The 24,455-nt window shown below is 28.8% G+C and overlaps 1 protein-coding gene across 5 annotated transcripts in view; it reads left to right on the forward strand.

Moving 5' to 3' along the window:
* The window catches only part of LOC113366302 (coiled-coil domain-containing protein AGAP005037), a 399,838-nt gene that overhangs the window by 365,235 nt on the left and 10,148 nt on the right, over positions 1-24,455 (forward strand). For 4 of the 5 annotated variants that reach the window (XM_026607886.1, XM_026607887.1, XM_026607888.1 and 1 more), the window contains 7 exons: positions 8,477-8,563; positions 14,945-15,007; positions 17,323-17,480; positions 17,670-17,804; positions 19,359-19,613; positions 21,125-21,225; positions 23,133-23,229. In XM_026607886.1, coding sequence (XP_026463671.1) covers positions 8,477-8,563; positions 14,945-15,007; positions 17,323-17,480; positions 17,670-17,804; positions 19,359-19,613; positions 21,125-21,225; positions 23,133-23,229 — 896 coding nt within the window. The remainder of the gene's footprint in view (positions 1-8,476; positions 8,564-14,944; positions 15,008-17,322; positions 17,481-17,669; positions 17,805-19,358; positions 19,614-21,124; positions 21,226-23,132; positions 23,230-24,455) is intronic. The other variant, XM_026607890.1, reaches the window with a different exon arrangement.

Consider the following 24,455-nt stretch of genomic DNA (forward strand, 5'->3'; position numbering starts at 1 on the left):
TAAATATTCGACAATGTTACAGTATTTATAATAACTAGTTGGTTTGGTATTTAGCCTTGAGGCAAATACATGAACTTCCCGATATGTGTAAATAATCGACACTTGATCAAACTGTGTAAATAATATACTTCATCAATCCTACTTTAAAAAAAACGATAATAATTTTAGCAAGTTTGACGAATTTTTAAAATTAAACTACTTGTTGTAAGGACGTAATATTACAGTAAGTTCTATAAGACCATGATGTATATCGCCGAAAAAAGTTCCATGAAAAACGGCTTAAATTTTCTTTTAACAGTTAATTACAAGAAAACGGCTCCGTAGATTTTCACCTAAAATTAATCAGTACCATTCCCAGCTAATATCTTTCGAACAGTTATTGATATTTTAAAATCGGTTCGGTAGGATGAGCTTAAATGTGGACGAAAAGTTTAACACTTTTTTTCAATATTTAATTACAAGAAAACGCTCGGTAGATTTTCACCTAAAATTAATCAGCATCATTCCCAAATGATATCTTTCGAACAGTTTTTGATTTTTCAAAATCGGTTCGGTAGGAATGAGCTTAAATGTGGACGAAAATTTTAACACTTTTTTTCAACAGTTAATTACAAGAAAAACGGCTCGGTAGATTTTCACCTAAAATTAATCAGCATCATTCCCAAATGATATCTTTCGAACAGTTTTTGATTTTTCAAAATCGGTTCGGTAGGATGAGCTTAAATGTGGACGAAAATTAACACTTTTTTTCAACATTTAATTACAAGAAAACGGCTCGGTAGATTTTCACCTAAATTAATCAGCATCATTCCCAAATGATATCTTTCGAACAGTTTTTTGATTTTTCAAAATCGGTTCGGTAGGATGAGCTTAAATGTGGACGAAAATGTAACACTTTTTTTCAACATTTAATTACAAGAAAACGGCTCGGTAGATTTTCACCTAAAATTAATCAGCATCATTCCCAATGAATATCTTTCGAACAGTTTTTGATTTTTCAAAATCGGTTCGGTAGGATGAGCTTAAATGTGGACGAAAATTTAACACTTTTTTTCAACATTTAATTACAAGAAAACGGCTCGGTAGATTTTCACCTAAAATTAATCAGCATCATTCCCAAATGATATCTTTCGAACAGTTTTTGATTTTTCAAAATCGGTTCGGTAGGATGAGCTTAAATGTGGACGAAATTTAACACTTTTTTTCAACAGTTAATTACAAGAAAACGGCTCGGTAGATTTTCACCTAAAATTAATCAGCATCATTCCCAAATGATATCTTTCGAACAGTTTTTGATTTTTCAAAATCGGTTCGGTAGGATGAGCTTAAATGTGGACGAAAATTTAACACTTTTTTCAACATTAATTACAAGAAAACGGCTCGGTAGATTTTCACCTAAATTAATCAGCATCATTCCCAAATGATATCTTTCGAACAGTTTTTTGATTTTTCAAAATCGGTTCGGTAGGATGAGCTTAAATGTGGACGAAAATTTAACACTTTTTTTCAACAGTTAATTACAAGAAAACGGCTTGGTAGATTTTCACCTAAAATTAATCAGCATCATTCCCAAATGATATCTTTCGAACAGTTTTTGATTTTTCAAAATCGGTTCGGTAGGATGAGCTTAAATGTGGACGAAAATTTAACACTTTTTTTCAACATTTAATTACAAGAAAACGGCTCGGTAGATTTTCACCTAAAATTAATCAGCATCATTCCCAAATGATATCTTTCGAACAGTTTTTGATTTTTTCAAAATCGTTCGGTAGGATGAGCTTAAATGTGGACGAAATTTAACACTTTTTTTCAACAGTTAATTACAAGAAAACGGCTCGGTAGATTTTCACCTAAAATTAATCAGCATCATTCCCAAATGATATCTTTCGAACAGTTTTTTGATTTTTTCAAAATCGGTTCGGTAGGATGAGCTTAAATGTGGACGAAAATTTAACACTTTTTTTCAACATTTAATTACAAAAAAACGGCTCGGTAGATTTTCACCTAAAATTAATCAGCATCATTCCCAAATGATATCTTTCGAACAGTTTTTGATTTTTCAAAATCGGTTCGGTAGGATGAGCTTAAATGTGGACGAAAATTTAACACTTTTTTTCAACATTTAATTACAAGAAAACGGCTCGGTAGATTTTCACCTAAAATTAATCAGCATCATTCCCAACTAATATCTTTCGAACAGTTTTTGATTTTTTAAAATCGGTTCGGTAGGATGAGCTTAAATGTGGACGAAAATGTAACACTTTTTTTCAACATTTAATTACAAGAAAACGGCTCGGTAGATTTTCACCTAAAATTAATCAGCATCATTCCCAAATGATATCTTTCGAACAGTTTTTGATTTTTCAAAATCGGTTCGGTAGGATGAGCTTAAATGTGGACGAAAATTTAACACTTTTTTTCAACATTTAATTACAAGAAAACGGCTCGGTAGATTTTCACCTAAAATTAATCAGCATCATTCCCAAATGATATCTTTCGAACAGTTTTTGATTTTTCAAAATCGGTTCGGTAGGATGAGCTTAAATGTGGACGAAAATTTAACACTTTTTTTCAACAGTTAATTACAAGAAAACGGCTCGGTAGATTTTCACCTAAAATTAATCAGCATCATTCCCAAATGATATCTTTCGAACAGTTTTTGATTTTTCAAAATCGGTTCGGTAGGATGAGCTTAAATGTGGACGAAAATTCAACACTTTTTTTCAACATTTAATTACAAGAAAACGGCTCGGTAGATTTTCACCTAAAATTAATCAGCATCATTCCCAAATGATATCTTTCGAACAGTTTTTGATTTTTCAAAATCGGTTCGGTAGGATGAGCTTAAATGTGGACGAAAATTTAACACTTTTTTTCAACAGTTAATTACAAGAAAACGGCTCGGTAGATTTTCACCTAAAATTAATCAGCATCATTCCCAAATGATATCTTTCGAACAGTTTTTGATTTTTCAAAATCGGTTCGGTAGGATGAGCTTAAATGTGGACGAAAATTTAACACTTTTTTTCAACATTTAATTACAAGAAAACGGCTCGGTAGATTTTCACCTAAAATTAATCAGCATCATTCCCAAATGATATCTTTCGAACAGTTTTTGATTTTTCAAAATCGGTTCGGTAGGATGAGCTTAAATGTGGACGAAAATTTAACACTTTTTTTCAACAGTTAATTACAAGAAAACGGCTCGGTAGATTTTCACCTAAAATTAATCAGCATCATTCCCAAATGATATCTTTCGAACAGTTTTTGATTTTTCAAAATCGGTTCGGTAGGATGAGCTTAAATGTGGACGAAAATTCAACACTTTTTTTCAACATTTAATTACAAGAAAACGGCTCGGTAGATTTTCACCTAAAATTAATCAGCATCATTCCCAAATGATATCTTTCGAACAGTTTTTGATTTTTCAAAATCGGTTCGGTAGGATGAGCTTAAATGTGGACGAAAATTTAACACTTTTTTTCAACAGTTAATTACAAGAAAACGGCTCGGTAGATTTTCACCTAAAATTAATCAGCATCATTCCCAAATGTTATCTTTCGAACAGTTTTTGATTTTTCAAAATCGGTTCGGTAGGATGAGCTTAAATGTGAACAAAAATTTAACACTTTTTTTCAACATTTAATTACAAGAAAACGGCTCGGTAGATTTTCACCTAAAATTAATCAGCATCATTCCCAACTAATATCTTTCGAACAGTTTTTGATTTTTTAAAATCGGTTCGGTAGGATGAGCTTAAATGTGGACGAAAAGTTCAACACTTTTTTTCAAATTACAAAGAAACGGCTTGGCAGATCGTTGCACAAAGCTGACAAACGATAGTCCTCACCGAAATACATCAAATGGCTTTTAAATTTCTAAAATCGGTTCAGGCGTTTTTGAGAAAACGTCGATCAAAAGTCTAATTTTGACAAATGCCAAAAAGACCATACTGATTTTTGCAAACTTTGACGAATTTTTAAAGCTGAACCAGTTGTCGTAGGGCCGTAATATTTTAGTATGACCTAGAAAACTATGGTATCCATCGTCAAAAAAATAATCATAAAAATCGTCAAAAAATTTTTTTTTAAAACTTTATTACAAGAAAACGGCCCGGCCGATCTTTACCAAAAACTAATCAGCACGATTCCCAACCAATATCTATCGAACGGTTTTTGAATTATCAGAATCGATTCAGAATTGCGGGCTAAAACGTGGACGAAAAATTTTTCACTTTTCTGCAATTTACAAAGAAACGGCCCGGCCGATCGCCGCACAAAACTCAGAGACGATAGTCCTCATCGAGATACATCAAATGGCTTTTAAATTTTTGAAATCGGTCCAACCGTTTTGGAGAAAACGTCGATTTACGGCAAAAAATCTGTTCACACACACACACACACACACATACACACACACACACACACACACACACACACATACTTTTTCCAAATTTGGTCTCATTCGATTCAGAATGGCTCGAAACGTCGAGAAAACATAAAATTAGCGATTCGGATTTTTTGATGAAAACATAAACTTCTCCTTCGGGAAGTTAATAATCTCTTTGAAAACATTTATTATTCCTAGAACATTTTGTTACGGTACGGAAAGTTCCAGCAATTTGCCTTAAGGTACGATGCCATACACCACTAGTTTTACACTTTGTTTGACATTAAATAAAAATGCATTCTATCAAATATAAAAATATCAAGAAAAGTTTGTTAAACCAAGATAGATTAGTAATAAAAATAGACAGAAATAATTTCTGGAAACTTATCGTTTCTTCACAATAATATTAACTACTCTGAATTTAATTTCACTGATGGTAAATCACAATATGTCAGTATTTGTGGCGTAACGCATTTCCGTTGCATTTTGGCTGAGTTACTGCCTACTCGCGCCTGAAGAAGTTTTACTTCAATAAATCTTCTTACTAAACGTACGAATTATTGTAGTATTTAGTTATTAGATTATTAACTTCCCGTCAAATTATAGTAATCCCAAAAAATCGAAAATGAAAATTTTTATATAAATTTACGTTTCAATAGTTTCTGAACATCTTTCAATAGTCAATCTTCTTCAAAAATTTGAAATTCCTTAAAAATCTAATTTTTCCAAAGCTTAAAAAAAAATTTTTTACCTTTTTTAAAAAAATTAATATTTGGTATATATTATATAATATATTACCATTATTGTTAAATTAGCAATTTGCGTTAAGGCACGATGCCATGCACTACTATATATGGACAACAATTTATTTTAATAAATAAATTTCCACAAAAAAGTAAAAGGTTTGACCAAAAATGAGTCTCTCATCATTCGTTTCTATTATAATTAATTGCCCGTAGGGTAAGTTATAGTAATGGCAAAAAAATCGAAAATGAAAATTTTTATATATCTTTACGTTTTAAAGGTTTCTGGACATTTTGGCATACCTTAAAAAAAATAAATGTATGTGTGTGTGCGTGCGGATAGAAATTTTCGTCGACGATTTCGGGAACATCGATCAACCGATTTGAATAATTCAAAAAACATTCGATTCGTATTGATAAGGAGACGTGCTGATCAGTTTTTGGCGAAAGCAGATCTAACCGTTTTGAAGATACAGAGCAAGAAAGGCAGAAAATCTGATTAGATCCTAGTCATCCACTCGTTAATAGATGAAAAAGTCAAAACTGATCGGGTTCGAATCCCACGTCTGTAATAGTCTTTTTTAATACTTTTTATGTTTGTATAGTTGATACTATATAAACTATTCAAAATTGTGAACTCAGTGCATATATTTCGCGAACGAAAATTTGATGCAATTGAAATAAAATATGTTCATTCTAACAATAAGTCCGCTTAATTAGATTTTGTTTATATTTATTTTATTCAAACATATATAAACAACGTCGTCTAATCTAATAAGTTTTCACATTTTGTCTACAAGGAACAAATAATGAAAATTCTAGTTTTTACAATATTTATTCATAGACATTTTTGTTGACTGATTATTTTTATTCTTCGAATGTTTGATTACGGTACGGGAAGATTCAGCAATTTGCCTTAAGGCACGACGCCTCACTAGTTGGTAAAAATCAATCGAACTGTACTTAATAATGATTAAAATATTTTTCCTTATTCATTTCTATTATTATTTTTCCTCGTCTCCTGTATATTTAACAAAGGATATTTCAAGTTATTTTCCAAGTGCTACGGAGAGGTGGCTGCGCTGACACAAACGCTAAAAGTTTCACTTTATGAGTACAAAGCGTTTGTTAGACGTTTTCATGCAAAATGTTAAAGAAAATACAAAAGAAAAGAAAATATGTGTTCGACTTGTCTATTGTAGAAAGGCGAAGTGCAATATGCATTGTGGGCGAATGACATAAATAAACACATTATTATGATGTAGGTACATGCACCTTAGGGTGATGGAAAATTGTGTAAACATGCTAAGAAAAAAATATATAAACTAGTGGTGTATGGCATCGTGCTTTGAGGCTAAGTGCTGGTACTTTCCGTACCGTAACGAAATGTTCGAGGAATACTGAATGTTTTCAAATAGATTATTATAAATACATTGTCAATAACATTAGTTATAAAAATTATATGAAGTGATTTACAAAGGTAAAATTATTAATTTAAAATATATAAGTGAACCTTAGAACTTTAGCCAAATAAAAATTATTATTATTTTTTTTTTAAATGAAATAATTTTTTGTCCCAAAAGCAATTATTTTGTCAAAACAAGCAGAAAGATTTTTGAATCATTCAAATGCGAATGCAGTTAAATTATTAGGTTGAACAAAAATTAAAAATATTGGAAATATTAAAATTTGTGTGGACATTTTATATCGATTATATTAGTATTATAACGGACGCTTAGTTCTCTCAAAAACTGCCATTTTTGCACATTTAGCTCTGTATCCTCGAAATGGCAAGACCTGCCTCTGCCAAAAACTCATCACCACTTTTCCAAATCATTACAAATTGAATGTAAAAAATTTAGCAAGCGATCGAATCAGTGTTAAACAAAAAAACGAAAAACTTGAAAAAAAATAATTTTATAATTATTTTTCAAGAGAAAAAATAGAATTCTTTGAATATGCTGAAATGAATTCTGTAAAGTTTATGTATATATAAAATAAGAACAAATCTCTAATACTATATGTATAATATTTTTCACTAAATAAAAGTACTTCACATTCTCCTATTATTAACTTTCCGTAGGGTAAGTTATTGTAATGGGCCAAAAATCGAAATTGAAAATTTTTATATTTCTCGACGTTTTGAAGGTTTCTGAACATTTTGGCATACCTCAGAAAAAATGGATGTGTGTGTGTGTATGTATGTATGGATACAAATTTCCAGTCACGTTTTCGGGCGCACGGATCAACCGATTCGAATGGTTCAAAAAACATTCGATTCCTATTGATAGGGAGATGTGCTGATTAGTTTTTGGCAAAGGCAGGTCCAGCAGTTACGGAGATAGTGCAAAGAGTGCAGAAAATAGAAATTGAGTTTTTGAGAGAACGGAGCATCCGATTTGAATGATCTGAAAAACATTCAATTAGTAATGATTGCGAGAAGTGGTTATTAGTTTTTTGGCAAAGGCAAGCCTAACCATTTCGGAGATACAGAGCTAAATGTGCAAAAAATGTCAGTTTTTGAGAGAACTAAGCGTCCGATTTGAATGATTCAAACAACTTTCTGCTTGTTTTAACAAAATAATTGATTTTGGAAAAAAAAATGTTTCAAAATTTTTTTTTTCAATTTTTTTTTTCAATTTTTTTTTTTTGTATATCGAAAATATTTCAGATTTTAATTGTAATTCGGACTAAAGTTCTAATGTACTTGAAACAAATATGTTTAACTTTGCAATTCAGTTTATATAATCTTATAAATATTAGACAATGTTACAATATTTATAATAATCTATTTGAAAACATTCAGTATTCTTCGAACATTTCGTTACGGTACGGGAAGTTCCAGCAATTTGCCTTAAGGCACGATGCCATACACCCCACTAGTTTCCTTTTCAAAAATCAATTGTATATCATGTAGTTTGATTAGCATACTATTACTTCTACACAATTATAAAATCATAGTCATGTAAAAATAATATAATACTAAATATTTTTTGCTGGTTGTATACCATTGTACAACTATATTAATACAGAATATAGAATACAAAATTGCATTATTTTGGACCATTGTGCCAAAAGTAATAAATTTGCCTGTGTATAAATGTTTGTATTAGTAAAAAATCTCAAGCAAATGTCTGTACGTGTTAACAGATTTAGTACCAGTTTAGGGAAGTCGGATATGACAAAATCTCCGATACAACTCCACTCGGATTCACTCCGAGGGTAGAGTTGTATCGGAGTGATAACTCCGGAGTGAGTTACCAATCTCTAATATATATATATATATATATATATATATATAACGATTTATTTATCTATTTTTTATCATTATCTTTTTGTTTCAGATAAATCCGTCTCCTTCGAGAAATCGGTGTCATTCTCCGACGAGCCTCCCGGAATATCGCCGAAGCAGCACTCGCCGCAGCACTCCGGTGAGATACCCCGTCTGAAATCCGGTTACCTAACTCCGCGAAACATCTCCGTCGTTAACTCCAACAGATATACTCCAACATCTTTCGGATACAAACCCAATAATAATCAAAATACCGCCCAAAATCGCGAAAACAATCATAATCGCGAAAACTCAATCAGACATTACTCCGCAATTAGTAGAGACAGGGAAAATAAAATCCCGGAGTTTTCCACCAAGTATAAAGGGAAAAAGTTAGATCGATTACCGATTTTTTTCCAGACCGGTACGGTGCCTCTGGATAGGCGGTCTCATAGTGGTAAGGAGTCGGTAGATAGTGGTTTGGGTAGCGGTAGGAGCACTCCGGTTTTTCCTCCGGTTATTTTGGCGAGGACCACCAGTTTGAAGTCGGCGAATCGAAAGTCGCCTACTTATGATACTATTTATGAACATCCTATCGAGTATAAGTATGGGAAAAAATAAGAATACGTTTGATATTTGAAGTGAAACTTTTTTAGAATCAAGGAGTAATAGATACATCATGTCTGATCGTACTTCAGTGATATCTGTATTGCCGGACAATTTTTTCTATAACATAAAAGTTGTTATAAAATTTATTATTCAGTATATAATGAACACACAATTAGAAAAATTTTATTCCAATTTTGAAATGGATACTCATTGACCAAGAAAGATTTTCATTGGTTATTTTACTGATTCTGACCTAATTTTTGTACTCAGTATGATTTTTTTTTAAGGGGCACAACTAGTGTTACCGCCTAAAAAAGTTGATTTTTGGGAATTTATATTAAAAAAAACTACTTTATCAATCATTTCAAAATTTTAGGAATATATTTATACATGTTTTAAGAATACATAGTAAAATTTTTGAAGAAAAAAATTAAATATTTTTTAAGTTATCTTCGATCTTCAACGGCGCGACAAAAAAAGGCCCTTAACTGCTGCAGTGATTTCGGCCTTCTACATGGATGAAATAAAAAAAAAAAATTCTCGTTAAACTATATAATATTGTCCATAAAATAAACTACGATAAAAAAATAAATCCAAAATTGACAAAATGGCGGCGTTTTAAAAAAAAAGCCGAATTTTACCCAAAATTTTGGTCGTTTTTCGACTGCCAAAATTTGATTTTTGATCCGATCAAAAAATCGATATTTCATTTTACGGAGAACTATATATAGAACATGTAAAAAAAAATTGACAGTGATTAGATCATTCGTTTTTGAGTAATCTTTGCAGCAAATTCGAAAATGCTGTTTCGAGAAAAACGCGTTTAAAGATAAAATGATCGTTGTACTATACACTGTATATATACTTTTTAAATGGCTGTAACTCAAAAACTGTTTGAGATATCGTATTGAAATTTTAATATGTTATTTTGAAAGGTGTAATCTACTGAAATATGAAAAAAAACAAAAACCCATTTTTTCGAAATTTCACACTAGTTGTTGTCCCTTAAATATCTGATGAGTTAGGGTAAGGCGTGACTCAAAGGTCCAATTTGACTTTTATCAAGTATACTGTAAAAACCAAATGTACTAAATTACAACAATTTAGTAGAAAATTCATCATCGTAAAAATATGTTTTTTTCTGTTTCTCAAAAATTTGCCATAGGCGTGGTAAAAAAAAACATTCTACTTTCTTTATAATTTTAAAGAATTTTTACGGAATTATAGCTAAATTGTTTAATCAGTGCAATGCAGTTAAATCATTAGGTTGGATAAATAAATTAAGAATATTTATCAACTCCTGTTTGGACATTTCATATCGATCATATTAATATTATACCATCATCATATTAATTATATTAGTTCTGGAGATTTTTTTTACATTTTTTCAAATAACTCAAAAACTTTGAATTGCGCTTTCTTTTTTAGTTACAGTAGCAGAAACTAGATGAAATTTACTAAAATTTGATCATAAATAATTTTAATCAATATTTGCAATATAGTTTTTTATACAGTTCTTTCACTTCGTCCGACCCAATTTTTGTCTCTGTTATGTAAAAGAAATTTTAAACTATATTTGAATATAACACATAAGTTTAATTCGGATGTAGAATTTCCAGGATAACTTTACTGACTTTGAACTAATTATCATAAATTATCACATAAGATGTTTAGTCTTGATTTTGAATATATATTTTACCAAATTAGATTTTTTTTAGTTCTGTAAAGCTTTTTTCTAGTAAACAGTTCAGTTCTTCTGATAAAAGTTTGAATTTTTTTTATAATTGGTTTTTATAAAATACCATTAAAAACAAAAACTTATATAATGAAAAACTTATATAGCCTTTAGTTAATAGAAAGCTAATTTTTAAAAATTTAATAATAGAAAATATTATTAACGCATTATAGTTGCAATTTTCTCAAAAAGCAGAAAATTATCAGTTGAAAATTGAGAATAAAAATTGTTTCTCATTCCTTTGGCAGGATTATATTTTGTTTGGAAATTAATACATTTTTAATATGAACGTTGTCTAAACATGTTTAAAAATGTATTTTTATTCGGATTCCGTATTTGTTAATTACCTTTTAAATACAAAAGTTTCACTTCAAAATTCAGTTACCGCATTAATTACATATAAAAAATTTATGACTTCAAAATTTTTAAGACTTAGTTTTGTAAAAACTTGTATCTAAGTATGTTGGGGTATATCTTATAAGTTCATTTTTCATCTCTTGACAAATATCTTATATCATTTTCACCCATCGATAATAATTATTCGAGTAGAATTTATTATTCGTCTCGATTTATTTGTTAATTATCATTATTCATATGGATTTCAAGATAAACTATGATATAGCTAGTTTATAATATTTTATTATAGCAGATACTTATAAATATTATCTTTTAAAAATTAATATCACAACAATCACAAAGCACACATAGCTTACTAATATTGAATTTATGCTTTTCGCTTTTAATTAAAATTTTACATATATGAAAAATGTGTTTTCAGGGAAATCTTGCAAATAATAAATAGATATATATTATCTATCTATATATATATATATATATATATATACGTATATATATACGAGTATATATATATACTCGTATATATATTTAATGCAAGATTTCTACTCTAAAAATACATTACAAAATTTTTGTCAAAATTTTGCTTTTTCGTTCTTATTTTTTACTTCGTTTTCTAAAAATTAAAAACGTTCGGAAAAATAAAATTTTATACGCCATTGTATATATTTTTAACAATATAAACAGTATTATTTTTAATTGAATATTTAATATATATAAAGTAAAATACTATGCTTGGAAAAATGGATTTGCTAAGGAAATTTGGTTACCAGAAAAATATATACATATATATTTAATCGATAATTATTCGAGTAGAATTTATTATTAGTTTAGTAGATTTTTTTAAATATTTTATTAATTGTATATTTTTTCTAAATGTTTTTAAGTTACCAATATATTTATTGAATATTTTGTGGACTTTGATGGAAGACGTCACTATGAGAATTGACATATTAAAAAAAAAATAGGCTCAAAATTTTGAGAATTTTTGTTAGCGAATACTTTAACACGTTCGTGGATAGTAAAAATGAGCAAGGAACAAAAATTGACAGTAATTTTATTTTTATATTAGTTGTGATATTCAAAATTTGATTGAACACTCATATTTAAATCTTTATATACGATGAATGCTATAGCATCCATGTCAAGTAATAGCGCTTCATTTTACGCAATGTGCTTGTCGAAGGTAAAAGATAAGATAATATCAAATTTCTTAAAGAATCAATTAGTCATTAGCTTGACAGGTATAATAATTACAAAAACGTAATGTTATAAAAAAATTAAAAATTTGAATGCTATAGCATCTACATCATTCTGCATTACAATGAAAATAAATGCTATAGCATTCACGTAATAGGTATTCTTGAAGTCAATTATGGTGCAAAAAATTAATCATATTTTTGATCATTATATTTTAATCGTTATATACTAGATGGATGCTATAGCATCCACGTCGAATATTACGCTTGTATTTTACGAAGAATCAGTTACTTATTAACTTGACAGGTAGAATGATTACAAAAACGTAAGGTTATATGAAATTTTAACATTTGAATGCTATAGCATCCACCTTATTCTGCATCACATTGAAAATGAACTTTAGAAAAAAAAATTTGAATTTTTTTTAATATTGTTGAAGTAAAAATTTATCATCTCAATGTGACGTCATAACCATCATCTACCCCTATTTTTCTTTAAAATTAGTTTCTATCTATTTCAGTCTTATTTATTATTATATAGATTATTTAAATATATTAATATATGTACTATATATGATTTAATATTTTCTTCAATATATGTAACTTTATGAACAACTAACTTTTTTATACATTTTTCTTATTAGGCTCAAATTATTTTTCATATTAACCTTTTTTGGCATGGTTTGGTTGTAAAATTGGTGTTTGGTCGTTTATTTTAATTTTTTATCGATTTTAATTCAAATCATTGCTGTTCTGATTAAAAAAGAAATTTAAGAAATCATTGGCTTAAATAAAAGTCGTTTTATTAAAAAAAATGTGGACAGGGAAGGATTAAGAATATAATAAACAAAGATTTTTAACAACTTATCATCATTGTCATCGTTGCCATATTTATTAATTTACATTACTATTATTTAGGTTTAGAATATGTAAAGGTTCATAAAAAAATTGAATAATTTAGGTAATTTTATGGTGGAGCCAACAAAATATAATTATAATTTATAAAAATTACTCTGAGGTACTTTTCGATTTCAATCACGGTTTTAAAAGAATATTTTTTTATATGATCAATAGTCTTTTCCAGCTATTTTTTTTGTAATTAAAAAACATATATAATAAATTTTCCAAAGAAATTCATCAAAAAAACCGATTCGCTAATTTTACGTTTTACCGACGTTTCAAGCCATTCTGAATCGAATGAGTCCAAATTTTGAAAAAGTAACACACGTTGTATGTGAGCAGATTCTAGACTGTTTGTCGAAGTTTTCCCAAAAACTGCTAGACCGATTTCAAAAAATTAAAAGCCATTTCATGTATCTCGATGAGGACTAAAGTTTATCAGTATGCGCTACCATCAGCCGAGCCGTTTTTTTGTAATTAGCAAAATAGTGAACAAATTTCGTCCACGTTTTAGCCCGCAATTCTGAATCGATTTTGAAAATTCAACAACTAAAAAGATATTGGTTGGAAATCGCACTGATTAGTTTTTGGTAAAGTTTTGCTGGCACAGGTTCTTATAATTAACTGCTGAAAAAAGATAGATATCATGGTCTTATTAAAATATTACAGTCCTACAAGTTTAAAAACATGAGCAGCGTTTTTTGACGTCTGTTAAAGTTAGACCTTTTACTCTTTTTTTCTCAAAAACGCTTAAACCGATTTCAAAAATTTGAAAGACATTCGATGCATCTCGATGAGGACTAGCGTTTATTAATTTTGTTTAATCATCGGTCGAACCGTTTCTTTAAAAAAAATTTAAAGTTTAAAAAGCGCAAACTTTTTCGTTCGCGTTTCAGCCATAAAGTTCTGAAGCGGTTTTGAAATTGTTATTCTGATGATTAATTTTGGACAAAGATCGGCAAGGCCGTTTCTTTGTAATTGATTGTTAGAAAAAAAAGGTCGACCATTTTAATTAATGTTTGTATGACATTAGAGTATATGATCTTAATGTACAGAGTAAAATATTATAGTCCTACAAAAAGTGGTTCAATTATAAAAATTAATTAAAATTTAGATTATTCAGCCGAGGTTTTAGAAAATACTCCGTATATGTATTTGGCACGTGTTTGTTCTACAAAAATGTGAAATAAAAAATTGTTCAAAATTGAATAATCTGCAATAGTTCCTCACATTACATGCTCTAAAGCAACTCTGTATACTCATAAATTACTCATAATTTATATATTGATTTACACTAAGTCGATTATTTACACATGTCGGAAAATTCTTGCCTCAAGCAAAATGACACTTTCAACCATTTTTAGAGATAACAAAAAATTAGCAAGTACGGTTTTTCTGATGACGACAAATTTTTCCTTTAGCAAGTCAATATATAAGTCGAGTCTATACGGTAAATTTATTACTACTTTAAAATAATAATAATAAAAATCGATTAGTACAATATTACATACACTTTTCTTAAAAAAGATTGAAATCGAAAGAGTTTTTCTAGCAAAATTGTCCAAGATTGGCAATTATCAATCCGATCATAATAGGCTTCACAAAATAATTAAAAATAAAAATGAATTTACGATTTCCTATTGGATGAGCGTTTCCACCTGCAGTTTTTACATTCAGCAATGAATTTTCGAATAAAAGTTTGACTTTATTGTATTTATTGCTGCTTTTGGTTTTGGACAATCAGCCGATAGTCGCCCTGCCAAGCCTGCTATCAAATCTTCCACTTTGCCTAGAACTTCTTCACAAGGTAAAAAAATATTTGGTGATGGGCACTTTTTCAAAGTTTGTGACAGTTTATTTAGTTACACAGTATTATAGTTAATTAGAGTAGTAATATGAAATTATAAGGTGTGAAGAAAAAAAAATAGATATATATACAGGGTGTCCCAGAACTCAACGTCAAACCGAAACGTGGTGATAGTATTGATAGTACCTATCGCGGAAAAAATAAAACTAAATGTGAACATTTAGTTTGCAAATTTTGAGCTTTTAAGTGCAATCTAGAACTTTGGTTGATCTTTGATCAATTTTTGGTTATTGTAGTTGAGTTTTTATTATTTTTGTTACATAATCGTAAATAAAATTTCTGGGACCACGGTCCGAAAATAATGGCACAATTACCCCAAGCTTTCTAGAAATAAGACTTTTCGTTAAACTAAAAATTTACAATATAAAAAAAATATTTATGCTAATACTTTTTATAAATATTCTCAAATTTGTGATAATATGATAAATTAGTAAATACATCATTTTTTGTTGTAAAATTACAAACAAAAATAGAATATTTATTTAGCACATGTAACCCTAATTTTTTACCCTCGTACCACAAACCTCTATTTCGTAAAAAAAATTATAGTCATGTTTTATATCGAACATATCTAACTTTTGATGGAACTTGCCAAGTCACTAAGTACGTTTTTTTCAAATGGGCCTTTTAAATTTTGGAAATTTTAAGTTAAAAGTTTGACAAATACTTTTAATTCTAGAAAACTTGGAAGAAGTTTGTTATTATTTTTGACTGTGGTCCCAGAAAAGTTATTTACGGTTTCGGTTCCAAAAAGTTTAAATGGACAAAAATAATGAAAATTAACCAAAATAACCAAAAAATGTTCCAGTTTTACCAAATCCTTGGGTTATACTTAAAAGCTCATAATTTTCAAACTTAATAAGATTATCTTTTTTCTATTTTTTTTGATAGTTATAATAAATTCTACTACCCTGTTCTGACTTGACGTTGAGCTCTGGGACACACTGTATATATATATATATATATATATATATACTATACGAATGCAGTGTATTGTACATACTTAGATAATTTTTTGAGTATGTTTGGTTTTATTAACTTTTTGTTTAATAAATACAAACTTTTGTAGACATTGCTATATATAAGAGATCACTTTATAAAACAAGTGAATATATAAAAAAATTATATAGGAATAATTAAGTTTTATATATATCAAAAAAGGAACTAATTATATATAATAGCAGGTTAGTTTTCAAAAATATTTTCGCAATTTCTATACAATATCTACTATATCTTTTTATTATATTTTGTTAAGAATATAAACTTACAATTAAAATTCATTAAATATTTCGTAAAATTCAATTTTACTCATTATTTACATGATTTACTATTGAATTCAAAATACTTCATTCAATTTTGATTTTACTTATTATTATAAAATATATTACGTTTCCCACTTTTGTCTACAAATAATTTCAATCAATTAAACTTTTTGGATGACAAGCATTTTATATGTATTTTATCTTGCAAATAATAAGTACAATTTCAGCAAAAATTATTTATTCACATCTCTAATTTACTTGGTGATATTTTTAGATTTTATAAAATATAATTATAAAATTATATAATATAATATACAATTTTTAGTATGAGTATTATTTGTTTTTCCAGTGTAAAATCTAACTACCTTGGAGGTATAAAGTTCCTTCCAAATTATGTTTATATATTTTTCAAAATTATTAATTAAACACGATTATCAGAACAGATATGAATGCAACATATATTATAGTAATAAGTATTAAAATAACTAATTGATAATTAATATTTTATTAAAGGTTCTGAATGCATGTGCTTGATAATAGAAATAATTAAACTTAGTAAAATAATTTTATATATTTTTATTATATTATAAACTTGATATGAAAATAATTTTTTGAATGTTATTTTTATTAACTTTTTGGACTTTTAATCTGACAAAAAAGTTGCTTGGCATTGCCTTATTATTGAAAATTAATATTATGTGTGTTAATTCAATAAAATATTAATAAATACTTATTATATAGTGGTCCATATAATTATAGAGTAAATGAAAATATGTTTTATGAAATAATTTTTTTGTATTTGTTATGTTAAACCATAAGCATCTGATTATTTCTAAATTAAATAAAAAAATGAATTTAAAACCAAAAAAATAGAACTAGTGATCTTAGAAAAATAAATGCTTATGGGTTAAGATAGCAAAGAAATAATTGTGTATATATAAATACAAATTTATATCAAATATATATTTATATTAATATTATTTATTTATACAGAACGAGACCGACTGAAACCATTACCGCCCCCGAAACCGATGGGATTAGCCCCTCAAGCCGGAGGAGCCCCTATGTATAGAGGCGATTTAATTTTAGCCCCTGAAGTGTACAATCATTTGAGAGGTTTGCAGAAAAAGGCAAAAGATTTAAGAACAGAGGTAAGTGTAACAAAATTATTAACTTCAAAAAATTTACAACAGCTTCTAACAAAACTCTTATAAAAAAATATATTTATCATTGAGTTGTCTTCTATACAATCACATAGTATTGAAGTATCGAAAAAGTTGGCCAAAAAGTTGACCAATGTTTTTTTTTTCTTGTTACTGACTATTTTTTTTATTTTCCAGGTACGAACTCTTCGTCGTATGTCCCAGGCCCAGGCTTTGGCAGTCCGAGAAGATATCAGGGACGCATTTATCAGAATAAGGGCCACTTTGCTGGCCGGAGGCGCATCTGCCTTCAGACAAACTGACCAGGATAAGGTAAAAAGATTTAACATATATATATATATATATATATATATATATATATATATACATATATAATTCATCTGTCCTGGTGTATGATTTGATACTTCTCCTAAACGATTAGTCGGATTTTGATCATTCTTTTTAGAGTTTGTCAAAGGAAATGTTTAAGATTTAATCTTGTATATTAAAATGAATCGCAAAATGTGTTGGTAAGCGCATAACTCAATAACGCCTGGACCAATTAGGCCAATTCATTTTTTAAAATGTACGTTCAAGTTCAAGGATGGTTCTTACAGCAAGAAAAAATCGAATTATTGTAGGGAAAACCCCAAAAACAGCACTTTTCTTTTTCACATACAAACGTTTTCTAACTAAAACGTAGAATCAATTTGAGCGATAAAATTCCTCTGTAATGATGTATGAAAGGATAATCCTACTAAACGATTATTCGAATTTTGATAAATCTTTCTGAAGTTTGTTATGGGAATTTTTTAGGATTTTTTGAATTATAGAAATATAGTTCGATTGTAGAAATAAATGAAAAAAAATTAATTTCAGAAAATATTTGAGGCATTGTTTAGCATTAAAAAGATTGTCATTTGCCATTACCTTTAAAATAGTATATTACAAGTTCTGATGAAGTCAGAATTAAAAAAGTTGTAATCCAATCAATGCGGGGGGTGATGACGGAGCGCAAATTGTTTTCACTTCTGAACTTGAGATTAAAATTAGTCTATTTCAAAAATGTCATGCAAATTGGAGCACAATAAAAAAATTCACAGGGTACACTCTTTTTCCTCTCCATTTACTGCAATAATTTTGTCGATCGTAGGTTGAATAGAGCACATGAGAACAGGATTTGACAAATTAATTCACTTCAAATATGAACATAAACGATAATATATATTGAATTATTGCTGAGAAAAATGTAATTTAGATATTAAAATCACTAAAAGCCATTTAAAATATGGTACAAAATTATAAAAATTATAGGCAATATTATTGAAGCAATTATTTTGGGTAGAAAATTCCCAGGTGATATTGTACCTATACCGCGAATGCTATATATTAATTCTTTCTGAATTTGTTATACCTTTTAAAAGACTTAAATTTTCAACGCGTGTATCTTATGCTATGACCATAAATCACAAAGGCTGACGATGATTTTTTGTGTGATAAATTTGGAAAATCAATGTTTTAGTCGTGAATAAAACCTTGGCATTAAAATAAATTGAGCTATTGGAAATAAATTTGTTCTATTAATTGCAGTGTATAATTTTTAATATACAATTTTATTGAACATATTTTAATATTTGTTAAAGGGATAATTAAAGTGTTAACTATGGAAATTGAGAATCATCATTTTATTTTAAGCAGTTCTACATTTAACATCGCTCAAATTTGTGTAAATAGTAATTCGAAGAATAATAATTATTATTTTTAAGTGAACGGTGTAAATATTAGTATAGGATATTAAAAAAATGTAGATGTGGGTACAGGACAACGTCTGTCGGGTCATCTAGTATATATATATATATATATATATATATAAATAATTTTTCTCAGATGCGACTAACCCGCGAAGAAGAGCTCTACAAGCAAGAAGTCCTCCGCCTCGAGTCCGATTTATCGGAGCTCGAAGGGTCCGTCGAGACCCTTCGAGGTGAGGTCATAAATCGGCGGACACGTGTCAATATGTCCGCCGTGGAGGACATGGCCCTGGTGTTGAGCAGAGCAAGTAAAACTGTCGCAGAACTCAAAATGCGATTCCCGTCTCTCCAGCAAGGCTTGAGGGTGGCTTTGGCTGGGGAAATGGAACAGGTGAAATAAATGATATTAATTAAATAATATATATATATATATATATATATATATACAGTATAATCTGATTAGTATGACGCCGGATATATTGAAAACCGCTTATAATGACGTAATCGCACTAGGAAGTTTGGTTTTCATATAAAATTCCTTAAAAAACAGCTGTCTAGTCGGATATATTGACATCGCTTACATTAACATGTCGCTTATAATGACCCATTTTTGCAAAAAATTATGTCCAATTATAATGATCGACATAATTTCACATGATGTGGCCAAGTCTACGAAAGCAATTGCTATGTCTTTTGTGCACAATAGCACTAGGGACTGTTTTTACAATAAAATTATGTAAAGAAATCAATCAAAAATTACTGATTACTTACATTAGAAATCACATTTGTATGTTTATGGGTAGGGTAGACCAATTAATGGTCCACCACGGATATCTCGTAAACAAATAAAATTAGATTTTTTTTTAACAAAAATATCTGATAGTAGAGGGCAAAAAATGTATAAATTCATAACCAGCCATCACCTTTATTCTTATGACTTTGCTATCAGAAGATAAGCAGCACATGAGTGGGATAAAAAGGACCAGCAGAACCTTTACTTCGGCAAAGGTGTAAGCAATAAAATAGTAAAGTTTTTTAAAAAAAGCAATTTTACAAGAGATTAATTAAATAAATTGTTATTCCGGCTCGTCTGATGAATATTTCTGACCAATAGCAGATTAATGTAATAAACTGTGTTATCTTTGTAACAAATGTATCCACAGAATTAATATTTTGCATTGGTTCAATAATGTTGCGTAAAATCCTTTTAAAATTTAATAGAAGAAATTGCATCTATTTGGCCCTTGGTTGTCCCACTTTACCCCGTATGTGAGGTAAAATGGATCATATACCAAATTTAGAAAAAATAGTAAAAAAAATAATATTTATATAATTAGGAATTATGTGAAATTTTTTCTGTACATAGTTCGATAGATGCTTGTTTGACGTGTGTTATGTGTTGCAAGTATAATTACTGAAAGTCAAATTGAACCTTTGTGCCCCGCCCTGCTCTATGTCAATTTTATTTTATATTAAATTTTAATATGTGTCATTTTTATTTTTAATTATAATGTATGTATAGGCTTTTCTTTTAAAGTACTGAAACATGTAACATATTTATATATTAGAAATTTTTTGTTCAGTATGCTTTGTATGACGACCGGTTAGTATGACGAGATTTTGGCATCCCTTTGATGTCATACTAACCGGATTCTACTGTTTATATATATATATATATATATATATATATGTGTGTGTATATAGTTATTTATCACTTGATTTAAACTTTATATCTATGCCTAAAGAACTATTTTTAAATTATCAATATCCAACAAATGAATTCCTCTTTGTTACATAAATGAATATTCTAAGGAAAATGTTTACATAATTGAATAAAAATGTTTTTTTTTCAAAAATTTCCAAGTTTTAATTATTTTTTCTAATTTCTATGCTAAATTCTAGGTTGTAAGAGAAGAAAAGTTCTTGAAGGAGGAGCCTGAACGTCTAGAAAGTGCACTACGTAGGTGCAAAAAGTTAACAGGAACTTTAGTTACACTGAAAAGGTAAGATCAATAGAAATAATCAACATATTATTACTTCAGATATTTTTTAAAAAGTTATTGGCAGAAAATCAGTATAGTTTACAATGTTATTACTATGAGGCTAAAAGTGCCCTCAGCCTGAAACTCGTCTAGTTTCAGGTCAGAGTACAATCTCGCATATCTTGAAAACCACCGTATGAACCAATTTCCAATTTTTGTCACAAATTTGGCCAAGTATAATAACAAAGAGTGCTAAGTTTCATAAAATACGCATAATTCGCTTTTGAGAAATTTACCATGGTGCACTTAGGCCAAAAGTGCTCTCAACCTGAAACTCGGTTAGTTTCAGGTCAGAGTGCAGTCTCACATATCTCGAAAACCACCGTATGTACCAAACTAAAAATGTTGTCACAAGCTTGTTCAAGTATAATAACAATGTGTGCCAAGTTTCATTAAATTCGCATGATCCGCTTTTGAGAAGATACCACTGTGCATTATTCGGTAGGTCAACCGTGTTCTCAACCTAAAACTAGTTTAGGCTGGTTCTTCACTTTTTCGACGATTGTTCGGCTTGTAGGATAGGATCCAAATTGAAACTGAATGTAGGACATGTAGCGAGAAATGACGTCATATAAAAATTATTTTAATACTAATATGCTTCCGGGTTAAATTCGCTGAAAACTCGAAAAATAGCCTGATCAAATGCACTAACAATTTTTGGCCGAAAAATCTTAGTACCTCGGATTTCGATAAAATTCATAGTGTTTATTATTTATGAAATTAGTAAAATGCTATAGACATTTCATGACAATTGCTTTATTAGTTTTCAATAGGGTTTGTCGGTTTTCAAAAACCGGTTTTTTTACTAAAATTATAAAATTCGAAAACCGGTTTTTTAGTGAAAAAATTCGGTTTTCACTGTATAAATGGAAAATGGCAAATATAGCCAAATATAAAAGATAGATGAAAGCGTTTTGATACTTGAAATCATATCGGTTCAATAGCATTTGATATCTTAGCAGTCTGTAATAGTTTCCAGAAAGTTTTTGTATATATTAATTTAGATTTTTATATCAGTGTATATATTAATTTAAATCAGTATGTCTTCTTCTTGAAGAAGTAAATTCCTCTACTCAAACTTCAAAAAAAAAAGAATTTTCAGCCCCTAGAAGCCACAAGTAAAAGAACAAAAAACTTAGAATTATTATATCAGGCTTTAAAAAAAATTAAGCCTAGTTCAGTCGCAAGTATGAGAGTGTTTTCTATTTCAGGAAATTTTGTGAGTAAACAAAGGACACGTCTAAGTAGTAATTCGATAGACGTTCTAAGTTTTTTTAAATCATATGTTATTAAACAAAAAACAATTAGAAAAGAAATTAGAAAATTAATTAATTAAAATTGCTTGAAACAGACAATATACGAGTTTAGCTTAATTGTTTTTAAACTAATAAAACATGTATATAATATTTTTTTTTTAATTTAATGATTTTTTTTTTAATTTAAAATTGTATTATTTTAATTTATTCGAAAACTTTCCTCTCACTATCATTCAGATATTTTTATTCTTATATGTGAAAATGATGCATGAATAACGAATGATTATTTTAAAAGATATTTAATCAAGATAAGCTATTATTTTTTAGTTGTACTAATTAAAATTAAAATGATTTTGTTTACTATCTATAAAATCGGACAAAAAATAAATTCAGTTAAATAATGCTCTAAATTACACTAAATTTGCAGATAAATTACAGAATATTCGAGCAAAAATTTATTTTTTATATAAAATTCGAAAACCGGCTGAAACCGGTTTTTTAGTAAAATTAAAATTCGAAAACCGGTTTTCTGAAATGTAGGTTTTTGTATAAACCCTAATGCGTGCCCTCCGTCGCTAAATCACTTCAACCTAAAATCGTCCTCTATTCCAGGTTGGCGAGCGTACAAGAACAGCGCCTACCGCCGCCCGCAGGAGAAGCGCAGGGCGAATCGCCGCCGCCGACGACTCCGACGTCGGCCCAGAGCAAGGTAGGACCGATTTAGCCTGCTTCGATATCTTTCTGTTTCTGTTTGTGATGTTTTGTTTTGTTTTGGTTTTTTACGTTCAATTAATTCACTGTCAATGTTTTTCCAACGAATCACAAATCAATACCACAAAGTACCTTTCGAACCCGGTGTGTCGTACAGCAAAAATTGTCCCACCATTTGTGAAATTGTCAGTACCTAGATAGATTAACCTGTGCATGGATAAAAAAGATTGAATTAAGTTGATACTGTGGCACTCCGAGGTACGAGACGCATAAAAAGGCGATTCGTTGCTTCGACATACGAGCAAAATTCGTTATAGGAGCTTTGAGCTAGTAAGAGTTTTTTAGAAAATTGTTAAAGGCAAAATGAAAATATGAAAAATTTCGTCGGTTGTAATAATGATTTTCATACTATAGAAATATTTTGGCTGTTTTATGATTAATATAATTAAAATTAATATATATTTAGACATTTTAAATATTTATTCATATTAATTGTGTAGTAACGATTCACGCATAAAAATTACGAATTATTTCAGATATTTGTTATTTCAAATAAATAGCAAATGACACTGTATTTTATGATAAAATAGTCTAGTTTTTGTGATAAAATTCAAAACTCTCGATTTTGCAAAAAAAAGCTACAACAGCTTTTATTTATTCATATTTCTTTACTTTTACGTAAAAAATTTGAATGATAAAAAAAATCAACAAAATGATTTAAAAAAAACGTGTACAAATTTTTAATATTTTAATAAGACCATTTAATCTCGACTAACAATTATTGCTGTATGAACAGTTTAAATAAACTCTCGAAATAAATATACAGGGTGTCCCAGAACTCAACGTCATATAAAAAAATTAGGAATAAATTATCCCATGCATTTTAAAAATTATGAGCTTTTTGGAAACAACTTAGGACTTTGGACCATTTTTTGGTTATTGTGGTTAAGTTTATTATTTTTGCTTGTTTGAACTTTGGAACTGAATATAAATAATATTTCTAGTATCATAGTAAAAAATAATGGCAAAATTACTGCCCTAAGTTTTCTAGAATTAATATTATTTGTTGTATTTATAATTTTCAAAAATCGACTTTCGTTTAAAAAAATGACTAAGGTACCTAAGGGACACTCTGTATTGCAGAAAATTAATTTTGGCAATTACTTTTAGTACTCCAAAACAAATGAGAGGACATACTTAAAATGTGAAATTGAACCATAAAAA

Source organism: Ctenocephalides felis, unplaced genomic scaffold (genome assembly GCF_003426905.1).
Source record: "Ctenocephalides felis isolate EL2017-DRISC unplaced genomic scaffold, ASM342690v1 CF-g0.4_SCAFFOLD_01170, whole genome shotgun sequence".
NCBI classification, from domain to species: Eukaryota; Metazoa; Arthropoda; class Insecta; order Siphonaptera; family Pulicidae; genus Ctenocephalides; species Ctenocephalides felis.